The 14,565-nt window shown below is 39.1% G+C and overlaps 1 protein-coding gene across 4 annotated transcripts in view; it reads left to right on the top strand.

Moving 5' to 3' along the window:
• The window catches only part of LAMA2 (laminin subunit alpha 2), a 1,405,743-nt gene that overhangs the window by 234,889 nt on the left and 1,156,289 nt on the right, over window positions 1-14,565 (top strand). For all 4 annotated transcript variants that reach the window (XM_082249565.1, XM_082249566.1, XM_082249567.1 and 1 more), the window contains exon 2: window positions 1,688-1,858. In XM_082249565.1, coding sequence (XP_082105691.1) covers window positions 1,688-1,858 — 171 coding nt within the window. The remainder of the gene's footprint in view (window positions 1-1,687; window positions 1,859-14,565) is intronic.

Raw genomic sequence — 14,565 nt, forward strand, 5'->3', positions numbered from 1 at the left:
TATGTATGCGGACCACATTCTGATGTAGTACCAGTACATAGATGATATTTTTGTATTATGGATGGCTCTGAGGATCTACTTCAGACTACTACAGTTTCAACTTTGGATTCACTATGTCATATAATGCATCCAGTATTACTTTTCTGGATGTGACCCTTCTGAAAAAGTGAAAATACATTGACTTGTGAGCTATTCCGTAAACCCACGTCAGGCAATAATAGCATGTACGCCACAAGCTTCCACCTGAAACCTCTGGTGGCCTCTATTCCCTACAGTCAGTACCTTTGTATCTCACCAAAAGTGGATGATATTAGCAATAAATGTTACTGTATGGTGATTTATTCCATGTTCTTAATTGGACTGTGATGTTTTTCACTTTTACTCTATGTACTGAAAAAAAAAAAATATTGTTTTTATGTACTCCGATACTTTAAACTTACTGCCTAAAAAGTCCCAATGGGGACTTTCTTTTTACATCTCTGGAATGTGGAGTTCTGGTTTGAAGTGTTTTTGCGGACTCTGCTTTAACATTTCTTTTAACTTTTCAGGCAATGCAATATGATACTGATCAAAAGCTATACTAATAACTGTTTTATTCACTGGCCAAATATATAAATATATATATTTTTTTATGAAGTAAATTTTCCTATAACTTTCACATATGCTGTGGCTGCTACTTCCAGCATTAACTTCTGGCCTCCTAACAGTTGATAAAATAATCAGCAGTTGCAGCCCTACATAAAAACCCTTTATATTGAAATGACTCTGAATTTAAATGACTGAAATTGTGGTAGTGCTCTTGTATTTAAGCCAACTTAAATGTAAAAATAAAAAAAATCAATTATGCATGTAAAATATGTGATGCCAGATTACAATGTTGATGCTATGTATCAGACTTGTACTGTTCACTTACACCACCTACAACTTAAAGGCATCTCCAAAGAATATAAATACAGTAAAGAAGTAATGTATTTCCATTATCATTATCACCCTCAAAGTCTCTTAAAATGGTAGACTTTTTTCCCACTGTACCTTATTTTTTAAAATAGTTTTTACATTGGTGCATGTTCTCCATGACATGCCTAGCTCCCTGTTCCCTCTATTTTACAAACCCTTGCCTATTACACTTGAAAATGGACAGAATTTTTGAGATTTGTTTCCACCCTAGACTTTAATGGAGTTCATATTAAAGTTCATAATATTTGAACTTTGGGCTTCACAAACAGCCTAAACTGATTTATTCATACCTAGAACCTAGTAGGCATGTTTATAGATAACACAATATTTTGGAAAGTGCACAGTGTCATGCAAATTACATGATAATACTCAATTCTTTATATCGAATATAAAAACCTATTTACACTTAATGTAACTATCAAGTGATTTCTCCTGACATTTCAAAACAAGTTTTTCAGTCCAACATAGCTGACATTCTAGTCTCACGTCTAATATAGATTGAAACTTTGTTAAGTGTGTTTACTTATAAATATATGCTAAACCTATATAAAATAACAGAACAGGGTCTGTGCTGCCATTGCATTTTTCCATTTTGAAATATTGCTGACTTTCTAGAACAGTATACCTTACATTTGGTCAAGTTACAAAGTTAACATGAAGAAAATTGTATAAGTGTTCTCTGAGATGACAAGAGCACCCTTTAATCAAACTGTTTTCTTTCTTTTCCCAGGATTGTTTCCCGCAGTTCTCAATCTTGCCTCTAATGCCATAATCACAACAAATGCCACATGTGGTGAAAATGGACCTCAGATGTTTTGCAAGTTGGTAGAGCACGTTCATGGACAACCTACGAGGCATCAACAGTGCCGCACCTGTGACCAGACATCTCAAGATAAAAGCTGTAAGTGCTAAACAATATAATTGTTTACTGTTTCTTAGTAAGGATAATGTATATACTATTACTATAAAGTGATACTACTTAGTAATCATGTCCCAAATATCCGCAATCAGTAAATAAACAATAATTGCAAGATGATGTGAAGTCTGTAACATATATATAAAAATATATGTTTATATAAGAACTCAAAAAGAATATCCCACAACTACATGACCCCAAATTGATATTGTTGTATAATCAAGTTTAAACATTTTTTAAAGATAACAAATACAGCAAATCAGAAATTTAGGGCTCTTTCACACTATCCGTCTGACGGACGGACTCCATTTATGTCAGCGGGGATCGATCCGCCGATTCCACGCTAAGCAGGAGGATGACAGCTGTTCTCTGCGCTGTGTGCGGAGACACAGCTGTCAGTTCCCCATACATCTGTATGGGGGAATAGGATGGGAACGGACCGTCGGTCCGTTCTCATCCGATCCCATGCGATCCAAACCGATGGGTGGATGGAAAATAGGGTTTCCATCCGTCCAGATTTGACAGATCGGATCGGGTGTCAGCGGACATGTCTTCGCTGACATCCGATGCCCCATAGGGATGCATGAGGGGACCGTTCAGATCCGCCAAAAAAACAGACAGGCGGATCTGAACAGTCCGCCTTTGTGAAAGGGGCCTAACAGTTGCAAGTGTTTCATATGACATATGAAATATACATCATGTAACAAATGAGGATAGCACAGTCAACAAAATACATCTGTAGATATCCATAGTTATAAGGCATTTATTAAACTTGTCAGAAGGGCAAAGGCACCACAAGTTTGTACATCTGATACACAGTTATGGCTCTTTAGCATGTCAAAGAATCACAAAAAGGAAATTGAAAAGTAATGATAAGAAAAACAAAACATAAAGTAAATAAGTAAAAAACACCTGGTATGAGAGGTTTAATATATGGAGGTGAGTCAAATTGCTAATATGATATAGAACACATTTGGGATTGCCATAAGTTAAACACAAGTACAGAAAGAAGAATCCCTAATGGGGCCAGTTTCGTGCAAGTAATGTCACTATCCACCCCCGATGACAGAAAAAAGCACATGCTTCGCCTAGAGGAAACTAAGGATATCCCCCGAGGGGTGCAATCGGCGATGTTGGAGGGCATATTGGCAAGGTTCATTCAACCTATCCCAAACTGTTAGAATGGTGGAGGGGAAGTCCAATCAGAGAGGCCTCTGGATGTAGGTGGGATCCTGGGTGCACCTGTTAAATTCCTGCCCGCCATTGATTTTTCTAAGGGAACCCACAGTTTGGATGATGAATCATTCAGTATACGAACAAGAGCCATAGCCTTGTAGTAAAAGGCTACATCTGGAAGGCCGATACCGCTGTCCAGTTTATGGCAATGCAAAATATTGTACACCAGCCCAAAGTGTTTGTCTTGCTAAATAAAAGTCAAAAAGGCTCTGTGTAGATGCTTGAAGAAGGTCTGGGGGGGGGGGGGGGAATGGGCAAGGCATATTGAATATATATAATCCGGGGTATGTTGGTAATTTTAAGGGTACCTACACTCCCAAAGCAGGTCAGGGGAAGGAGTCTCCATTGCTGTAGATCTTTCAGGACTCTAGTCAGCAGGGAGCCGTAGTTGAAATCCTAAATAAGTTTAGAATTAAAAGATATATGGGTTCCTAGATAAGGTAAAAAGTCCTTACGCCACACGAAGGAGAATGACCATTGTAGGTATTCTGCCATCTGAGAAAGAACATGCACTGGAAGTAACTCCAATGTGGTATATTTAATTTTTACATTTGGCAATGCATTTCGGACTTAAGAACTGGGAGGGAGATTTGTGGTTTGAACAGGTAGAAAAGGAGGTTGTCAGCATAAGCTGACACTTTATGCTCTGCAGAGCTAATGTTAATCCAAATGGCCACAGACGCATCTGAGGAAGGGCCCTAATACTAAGGGCTCTAATACTAATGGACTATGTCCCCTAACCTTATTTGAGATAATCTTCAATGTACTAGCTATATCTATAATAGGATAGGGACCTGCAACAGGAAGTAAATACTAGTAGACCCCACCTTAGAAGGAGCATGTCATCATGTAAGTAGGCACAAATCATCTGACATCCCATTCTGCACCTGGAAAAAAAAACTAAAAAAAATATAAAAGATAATAAAAGGTTCAATAAGAGACAACAAGGTCCAGATCAAAAATAGATCTAAGAGGTGGGCAGTTATGGGAAGGGAAACAAGGTCCGTTCCCATGGGTGCCCTCGTATGGGAAAATGTGCAAGCAGCCACCCCTGGGCAAAGCTATAAAAAAAAAAAAACACATACAGGTTAAAATAGATCACATTAGCAGCAGCAACATATCCTCTGAATAGAAACATCCAGGTTAACCATTACAAAAGGAAAAACAATGAAATCTGCCTACATGAATGAGGAAAAGTGGAGGGGGCTAAAGCCCTCCTCCACCAAATGCTATAAGTCCATTCAGCCAACCAAACAATTAAGACTTGAGGTAGGTGAGAGGTAGAGTAACAAAAAAAAAACATGAAGAAACCTGCAGCAGTTGAGATCTCCGTGTGAAAACAAAAGGGTAGAAATTCACAATATGAAGGTCAAATGGAATAGTCATGTTTGAGACCATGATGCAGAGTCTTAGTAACTACCTGTGCGATCCCTTTTGCGGGATCTGGAAGAGGCTTTATGCCAGCTGTCGGGTCATTGTGGAAGTAGGATCATGCTATGGAGTCTCCAATCTGGAATTTCAGTAGGCAGGAGATCCAAGGTGTCAAAGAAGCGTGGGAGCTCATCCATTGTGTGTAGGATAATAGTGTTGCGATTGCGTGTAGCAGTCAGGTGAAAAGGAAAAGCCCACCTATAGGAAAAAATCATAGCATGAATGGCATCCAGAAGGGGGCTCTCTGCATGCCTTTGCATGAGGGTTCTGCGAGATAGGTCAGGAAAAAGAGCTAACTTAGCACCATCGAAATCAATTGAAGTATGGTTTGTGTGCAGTGTTCATAACTGCCAACTTCACTGTATACTTATTTAATTTGCAAATGACGTCCCATGGGTTGTCAGTATCCCGAGGAACAGGTTGCAGGGCTCTATGAACCCCATCAATCTTAATCTCCTCTGGGGCAATGTCACCCAGTAATTGGCGGAAAATACCCTGTGCTGTAGGCATTAGATCTGGAATGCGGGGGGCCTCTGGCAGGCCAAGGATTCTGATATTCTGTCTCCTATTTCTATTTTCATAATCATCAAGCTGATCTAGCAAGCAGTTAAGGACATCCTTGTGGTGTGTGGCAGTTTTTTGCATATTAGTGATAGTCTGCAGCATTTAATCCTGATTAGTCTTCACAGCCTCTACTCTATGTCCCAGAGCTGCAGTGTCCTCCCTGATCTTCTCTATAACCTGTTTGAAGAAGAGTTCTACTGCAGTGAAGAATTGCTTTGGTGGATAGGGCCCTGATGTGTTTTCTAAGGTCCCATGCAGTATCAGCAGGATCGGACTCTGAGTGAGGGGAAATCTGAAGATGGGGAAGAGCTAAAGCACAGTACCTGAGGAGAAGCCGATGGAGCCATAGAGTTACCACTGCGAGCAGGAGAGGAGCGCTAAGGTGCCTCGAGGCTGGATGTCATATTGGCCTTTTCCAGCTGTGTGTGAAGCAAAAATATTCTGTAGCCTGGAAGCCGCTGCCACCACTGGGAGGTTGTGAAGTGGTGCAGCGCTTGGATTGCATAATCGGAGCAGGCTGGGAGACTGAAGCTTACCGCTAAATGCTGTTTTGTCCCAGGGGAAGCAGGAGCTCAGCACACGTGTCCGTTCATACCATGGCAGTCAGTCCATGCCCCCCAATTGATATATAATTACAGACACAGAGGCATAGTATATACCAAAATGCAAAAATGTACACATAGGTACATGAATCTGTATGCCCCAGTATATCCTAAACAACTGCCCCTAAACCAAACCATCAAAACATAAAAAAAAACATGTAATCATGGGCGTTATGTAATTGTGAAATATTCTTTTTGAATTCTCATATGAACATATGTTTTTATACACAGTATATGTTACAGATTTATTTATATATATCTCCAAATCCAAAATTTTGTGTGGACTTTACTGTTACAAAGAGAACTTTACACATATAAGGTACAAAATATTACAATTACAATTATTATTACTAAATTTCTTAAAAAAAAATAAAAAAAGCATAAAAACAATAGGAAAAAAACATACATGCTATTCAAAAGTATATTTGCCTATTATTTGTTCGTGAGGTTGACGCGTTTCAATACATGCAAATAGAAATACATGCAAACTGATTCCTCATTTTACAATGTTAAAAAGGGAGACAGATCTGTGCAACTCACACATGGCTTCTAAATCGCAGAGAATGGTAGTGGATAGGTGGCAGTCATCCTAGGCCCTATTTTTTGTAATATTTGTAATAATTTTGTAATTTTTATATGTGTGAAGTCCTCTTTGTATCAGTCCATACAACATTTTGGATTTTGGAGTTTATTAAACATGGATGAGGTACGCCATAAGCAGACGTAAATATATACATATACAGTGTATATATATATATATATATATATATATATAAAAAATCATATATATTATGTAATATATGTATATATATTACAGATTTCACATTATTGTTCATTCATTGATTGATGTTATTTGGGATATGAATACAATATACATTTTTTATTGGGATATAAAGGAAAATTTGGATGTTTTTTTTTTTTTTTTGGTTAGTTGTTTTGATTTTTCTATTTTGTGTGATCAGACATCCCTTGATAAAAGCTGTAGGTCCTAAACAATATAATTCTTTACTATTTCTTAGTAAGGATAGTGCAACTTTAAAGTAACTTTTTACTCTCCAAAGGGAATTTTTACTAATGATAGTGAAACAAAGTGAAATTTCACTTGGCAAAGAATACCCATCCTGTGCAAGAAAAATGAAAATTACACAAATTTTGCATGCAAATGATTGGATGATTAAAGTGAGTACAGTTTCACTTAATTCAGTAAGCTAAATAATTTTCTCTTTGCAAAGGGAACTTTCATTTGAATGAGGTGAAATTTATGCTGACCACTCATGTACGAGAAAACATTTTTTTTACATTTTCTTTGCACATACTGTAATTGGGTATTTTTTACAAAGTGAATTTGCACTTTTTATCTCCTTTACTAACATAAATGAAGCTTCACTTTGCAAAATAAAAATTCACTCCAAAGGTGATATTCTACTTCTTAAATAAATCAGCCACACTTTTTTTTTAATAATAATATGCTTGCAACTATTGTCAAGGGGTAAAACAAGCTAAAAAATAGAACATGAACAACTAAACAGGTTTTATGGACTAAGCCTCTTCTGTGTCCTGAGGTTATCAATAATGTTCCTGCTGATCATTTGATTATTTCCACTTAAATCATAAAGACATTTGCAAGCATTTGTACGCATTCAGCCAAAGTACACAAACACTATTCAGCAAAAGTTCACAAACTAAAGTCAGAACACTGCAGTTTAGAAACAACAGTATATATATAGGCAGGACTCCAGAGCATTATGATATTACCTAAATAACACACCTCCAGTAAGAAGCGCAGCATGCCATCAACTCTCTTAGAGCTTAGATTGTAAGCTCTAACAAGCTGGGCCCTCTGATTCCCACTGTATTAAAGTGTATTGTATTTGTACTGTCTACCCTCAAGTTGTAAAGCGCTGCGTAAACTGTGGGCGCTATATAAATCCTATATTATAATAATAATAATCTGTCTGTAGCCAAGCACACTGGTTAGTAAATCTCACTAACCTAAGCAGGCATGCACATAAGTAAAATCTGCCGTGTGCCCGCATATTGGCTGTTACTAAAGTGTTTGTCATCTGTTAAGAACAAATTTAACATTTTGCACATTATGTTTCCATAAGGTGTTTATTATTTCATTGACTGTGGTATATGAAATCACAAATGATAACCACTGTGCATCAAGATTCTTATAAGTAAAATTGAATATTCTTTCATCATATATATTTGTTCACATTCTCTCTGCAATTTTAAATCTATCACTGAGTCAAGATGATAAATTGACTGTTGCATTTATAGTAGATGCTACAGGAAAGCAAAAAAGAAATATATTCTAACAAATAGTAGGGCTAGATGTTGTATAAGCTGGCGATTCCTTTGTAACAGTTAAAGAGGACCTGTACTGTGCAATGTTTGACCCAAAAAGGCCAGCAGAGTCTAGTCATAAGTATTCGGGATACATGAAGAATCTTTGGATGGCTGCACTCCACAAAAGTATTACTTTATTAACCCTTTCACTGCCAGGCCCTGTGCTCCATTTTTAAACTTAGCTGGCCAGGCCATTTTTGCAATTTTTCTTCTGCTTTTTTATTTTTCCCTTACAGCTTTCAGAGTTTGTTAAAAACCACCCCAATCATACATTTTCTGAAATAAAATTATCAGTAGAATACAAATAAGGTGCTACTGATTTTTAGGGCACAAAGATATTTGGGCAAATCAAAACAATATTTTTGCTAAAAATACACAAAAATCCTCATTAGCAGATAAAAACACATCACATTTTATAAAATTCCTGCTAAATATAAAAGCTAACCTGTATTGAGTTAATAAATAACCACTATTTGTAAATTTTAGATTGCGCCTTTTTGCAAAATGGTGAAAATTGAACGCAAAAAATGGAAATATCCAATTTTTTAAATAAAATCTAGAGGTTTTCATTGTTCCCTTACAGCTTTCAATGTTGTTTAAGACCCCCCCAAACCATTTTTTTTTCTGAAAGCACTTGACCAGTAGAATAAAAACAAGCTGATTTTAACGCCCTGCAATATTTGCGCAAATGCTTATCAAAACTATATATTTGCTATAATTTCTCTAAATTCATTGTTAGCAGATATAAACACAGCAAATTTCACTAAAATCCTGCTAAATTCCTACTAAATATAAAAGCTTAACCTGTATTGAGTTAATAAATACAAATATTTGTAATTTTAAATTGCGTCTTTTTTGCAAAATGGTGAAAATTAAACGTACGCAAAAATGTAAAAGAACCACATTTCTCTAAAAATCTGAAGGTTTTCATTGTTACCTTACAGCTTTCCGAGTTTGTTGAAGACCCACGAAACCATATATTTTCTGAAAGCATAGGACCAGTAGAAAAAAAGGAAGGTGCTACTGATTTTTAAGGCCCCACGATATTTGCGCAAATTTTTTCTGAAACAATATTTTCGCAAAAAATACACTAAAATCATTTATAGCAGATGCAAACACAGCAAATTTTACAAAATTCCTGCTAATTTCCTACTTATCCACTTGCCGACTGCTCACATTGAGCCTACTGCGGCAAAGTGGTTCGTTATCGTCCAGCGACGTAGGTCTATGTCGCTGGACTCCTCCCCTTGTGGGTGGCGCGTGCGCGCTGCTGGAGGCTCACTCCCGCTGTATTCAGTCACCGCCCTTTCCTGATCGTCGGGGATCGAGTGTGGAGATCCGCCCGCTTGTGTAAACAAAGCGAGCGGATCTCCTAAGTGACAGGCAGTGTCAGATTGCAGGATTCAGCATAGCTGAACCTGCGATCTGTGCCTGTGTCACAGAGTCCCCTCCCCCCACACACGTCAGTAAGCACCAGGCATACATTAACCCCTTGATCACCAATAAAAGTTAACCCCTTCTCTGCCAGTGTCATTTTTATAGTAACAGTGCATATTTATAGCACTGATTACTGTAGTAATGTCACTGGTACCCCCAAAAGTGTCAAAAATGTCAGTCAAGGGTCCGATCTGTCCGATGCAATGTCGCAGTCCTGCAAAAAAAATCGCAGATCGCCGCCATTACTAGTTAAAAAAAAAAACAATAAAAATGACATAAATTTCCTGTAGTTAGTAGCTGCGATAACGTTTGCGCAAACCAATCAAAATACGCTTATTGCGATTTTTTTTTTACCAAAAATATGTAGCAGAAAACAAATTGGCCTAAAATGTTAAAACATTTAGATTTTTACATTTTCGGGGGGGGGGGGGGATTTCATATAAAAAAATGTGAAAAATATTGTTATTTTTTCAAAATTGTCGGTTTTTTTTTTTGTTTATAGCGCAAAAAGTAAAAAATCGCACAGGTGATCAAATACTACCAAAAGAAAGCTCTATTTGTGGGGAAAAAAGGACATACATTTAATTTGGGTATTGCAATTGTCCATTAAAGTAACGCAGTGCCGAATCGCAAAATATGGCCTGGTCAGTAATGGGGTAAAATCTTCCAGTCTTAAAGCGGTTAAAAATACGCTCATTGAGAATTTTTTTTGTCAAAGACATGTAGCTAAATACATTTTGGCCTAAATATATGACAAAATTGAATATATTGGATATTTTTTAACTCAAAGTAGAAAAATATTGTTATTTTTTCAAAATTGTAGCTTTTTTTTATTAATATCGCAAAATATGAAAAGCGTTTGGGTATGGCGTTGCATAACTGCGCAATTGTCAGTTAAAGTCGCACAGTGCCGAAACGCAAAAAGTGGCCTGGACATAAAGCAGGAAAATCCTCCGGTGGTAAAGTGGTTAATGTATAAGCTTAACCTGTTTTGAGTTATTAAATAACAATTATTTGTAAATTTTTGATCGCACCTTTTTGCGAAATGGTGAAAATTGGATGTAAATTGGATGTACACAAAACTGTAAATAACCAAATTTCTCTAAAAATCTGGAGGTTTTCATTTTTCACTTTCTGCTTTCAGAGTTTTTAAAAGACCCCCCAAACTATACATTTTCTGAAAGCAAAGGGCCAGTAGAATAAATGGAAGGTGCTACTGATTTTTAAGGCCCCACGATATTTGCGCAAATGTTTGCCAATACAAAATCTTTGCTAAAAATTCACTTAAATCATTATCAGCAGATACAAATGCAGCACATTTTACAAAATTCATGCTAAGTTCCTTCTAAATATAAAAGCAAAACCTGTATTGAGTTAAATAAATATTTGTACATTTTGAATTGCACCTTTTTGAGAAATAGTGAAAATCCGACGCACACAAAAATTTCTCAAAAAATCTGGAGGTTTTCCTTTTTCACTTACAGCTTTCAGAGTTTATAAAAGACACCCCAAACCATATATTTTCTGAAAGCACATAGCCAGTAGAATAAAAAGAAGGTGCTACTGACCATGCAATCCTAATCTGGTGCGAACAAAAAAAAGGGTCCTGCATGAGTTTGGCCCAAATGCGATGCAAATTCAGCCATACAGTTTGTATGGCTGAATTTGCATCGCACACAGCAATGCGGTGCAAATCACATGCGATGTCTGGCATCGCATCGGTGTGAACCGGCACTCAAACCAGATACTTTCTGAAAGCACATGACCTGAAGAACAAAAAAAGTACTACTGATTTTTTGGGCCCCACAATAATTGCGCAAATGTTCATCATAGCGATATTTTCACTAAAAATACACTAAAATCATTAATAGTGCACATAAACACAACATAACTTGCAAAATTCCTGCTAAATCACTTCTAAATCATTGTTCACATGTGGCATACTAAAGTAGACGCCCATGGAGGGCCAAGTTTACCCACACAGGTGTTCCGTGCATCCCTGTACAGGCAGTCCCATTTATGTCAATTGGGATGCAACGGCTGCGCAGGCATAGCTGCTATTCCCAATCCGACATCCGTGTGCGTGTGGGTACACGACCCCGAACGCAAACAGTGTGAGCTCAGGGACATGTACATGGACCTACATGGATGGTGATGGTGAGATATCAGAGGACTAAACAGACCCCCATATCTCTTTTTTTAAGACAGAGAAAGGGACTTAAGAACACATGTTTATTAAGCCCCAGCTTCACCAGCACTCGCCCCATCCCCCGCCCCCTACTCAGCATGACAGCTGGCCGGACACAGTGGCGGTGTGGGATGGATGGATGGGGGGTGCAGGGGCCAGCATGGGGGGATCTGCCTGCCGAGGAGGCATTCTGTGATCCCCCAAGCCCAAGCAGCATCTGAAGCCAGGGGGAGTGGCAGAGGAAGGATGCCAGCTTCTAAAGGTAGCTGCAGGGGATAGGGTTTGCGGGGGGCGGGAGGCGCGGGTCGGGTGTAGGGGGGATCAGTGCTGGGGGCAGGAAGGGGGGTGAAGGGGATAGAAAAGGAGAGTGGGAGGAATAATTTTAGTTGACAGGCAGCGGCAGGAGGTAGAGAGGCTGGGGACAGTGAAGCGGCGGCATGGGGGGGTGGTGGTTAAATTTTAGGTTAATAACTCTGATCAGCGGATTGTAATCCACTGATCAGAGTTATAGAATTGTTCAGCAGAGTCTGAAGTTAATAGCCATTAAATTGACCATGAACTTAAAGCAGGGGGAGAAATGAGCCGGGCCTGCTGCAAGCAGTGCTGTAAGTCCATACGCCTTATGGACATGGCAGTGAAAGGATTAATGCCCATATAAAAGCACATACAGTATCTCACAAAAGTGAGTACACTCCCCACATTTTTGTAAATATTTGATTATATCTTTTCATGTGACAACTTTGACACAATGTAAAATAGGGAGTGTACAGCTTGTATAACAGTGTAAATTTGCTGTCCCCTCAAAATAACTCCACACACAGCCATGAATGTCTAAACTGCTGGCAACAAAAGTGAGTACACCCCTAAGTGAAAAAGTTGAAATTGGACCCAAAGTGTCAATATTTTGTGTGGCCACAATTATTTTCCAGCACTGTCATAACCCTCTTGGGCATGAAGTTCACCAGAGTTTCACAGGTTGCCCCTGCAGTCCTCTTCCACTCCTCCATGATAACATCACAGAGCTGGTGGATGTTCGAGACCTTGCGCTCCTCCACCTTCCATTTGAGGATGCCCCACAGATGCTCAATAGGGTTTAGGTCTGGAGACATGCTTGGCCAGTCCATCTCCTTTACCCTCAGCTTCTTTAGCAAGGCAGTGGTTGTCTTGGAGGAGTGTTTGGGATCATTATCATGTTGGAATACTGCCCTGCAGCCCAGTCTCCAAAGGGAGGGGATCATGCTCTGCTTCAGTATGTCACAGTACATGTTGGTATTCATCATTCCCTCAATGAACTGTAGCTTCCAGGCAGCACTCATGCAGCCCCACCATGCTTGACTGTAGGCAAGACTCACATGCCTTTGTACTCCTCATCTGGTTGCCGCCACACACGCTTGACACCATCTGAACCAAATAAGTTTATCTTGGTCTCATCAGGCCACAGGACATAGTTCCAGTAATCCATGTCCTTTGTCTGCTTGTCTTCATCAAACCACAGGCTTTCTTGTGCGTCATCTTAAGAAGAGGCTTCCTTCTGGGATGACAGCCATGCAGACCAATTTAATGCGGTGTGCGGCGTATGGTCTGAGCACTGACAGGCTGACCCCCCACCCCTTCAAACTCTGCAGCAATGTTGGCAGCACTCATACGTCTATTTCCCAAAGACAACCTCTGGATATGATGCTGACCACATGCACTCAACTTCTTTGGTCGACCATGGTAAGGTCTTTTCTGAATGGAACCTGTCCTGTTAAATGGCTGTATGGTCTTGGCCACTGTGCTGCAGCTTAGTTATAGGGTCTTGGCAATCTTCCTAAAGCCTAGGCCATCTTTATGTAGAGCAACAATTCTTTTTTTTTTTTTAGATCCTCAGAGAGTTCTTTGCTGTAAGGTGCCATGTTGAACTTTCAATGACCAGTATGAGAGAGTGCGAGTGAAAACACCAAATTTACCACACCTGCTCCCCATTCCCTTCTGAGACCTTGTAACACTAACGAGTCACATAACACTAGGGAGGGAAAATGGCTAGTTGGGCCCAACTAGGACATTCTCACTTAGGGGTGTACTCACTTTTGTTGCCAGCAGTTTAGACATTATTGGCTGTGTGTTGAATTATTTTGAGGGGACAGCAAATTTACACTGTTATACAAGCTGTACACTCATTTCTTTACATTGTAGCAAAGTGCAATTTCTTCAGTGTTGTCACATGAAAAGATATAATAAAATGTTTACAAAAATGTAAGGAGTGTACTCACTTTTGTGACATACTGTATGCAGGCAAATAAAAGCACAGGGGAGCATAGAAAAGTCCATGTATTTCGTGCTAGTTTAGCACCTACTCATAACTGGAGGGTGGATGTGATCTGATCACTGCTGCCATATAGAGGAAACAAAGCTACTTCCAGCTGCAGCTAATCAATTATGTCCTCAGCTCCTTTTACATACCTAAAGTCTCGTACACACACCACAAATTTCCGCCGACCGGTCGTCCGTCTTTTGTCAAGAGTGCGTGTCTGTTGGTTGGAATGTGCTCTAGAATTTTCCTGTATGACAGAATTCTACTTCAGAAGTGATGTCATGTGTTGGATTGCTTTGTATGTGTTCTTTCTCTCTGAGCATGCCTAGTCTTGCTCATAAGATTTTTCCCCATCAAAATCTGTACTAATGAGACGAAAATCGGACGTGTTTTGACGGAGGACAAAAATTTTAATGCCTGCACACCAGGATTTTGTCAGCCGAAAAGTTGGAGTCGGCTGTCGAAAGCACCATACTAACAAGCCGAAAATCGCCAGATCGGTCGTCGGACGAAATTTCCCGATCGAATTTCTTATCATGTGTACTGGGCTTAAAGCAACTGTTTTGAGTTTGTGGAAGGGAATGCAAGA

This window comes from Pelophylax lessonae, assembly GCF_965119305.1.
Source record: "Pelophylax lessonae genome assembly, chromosome: 3".
NCBI lineage: Eukaryota > Metazoa > Chordata > Amphibia > Anura > Ranidae > Pelophylax > Pelophylax lessonae.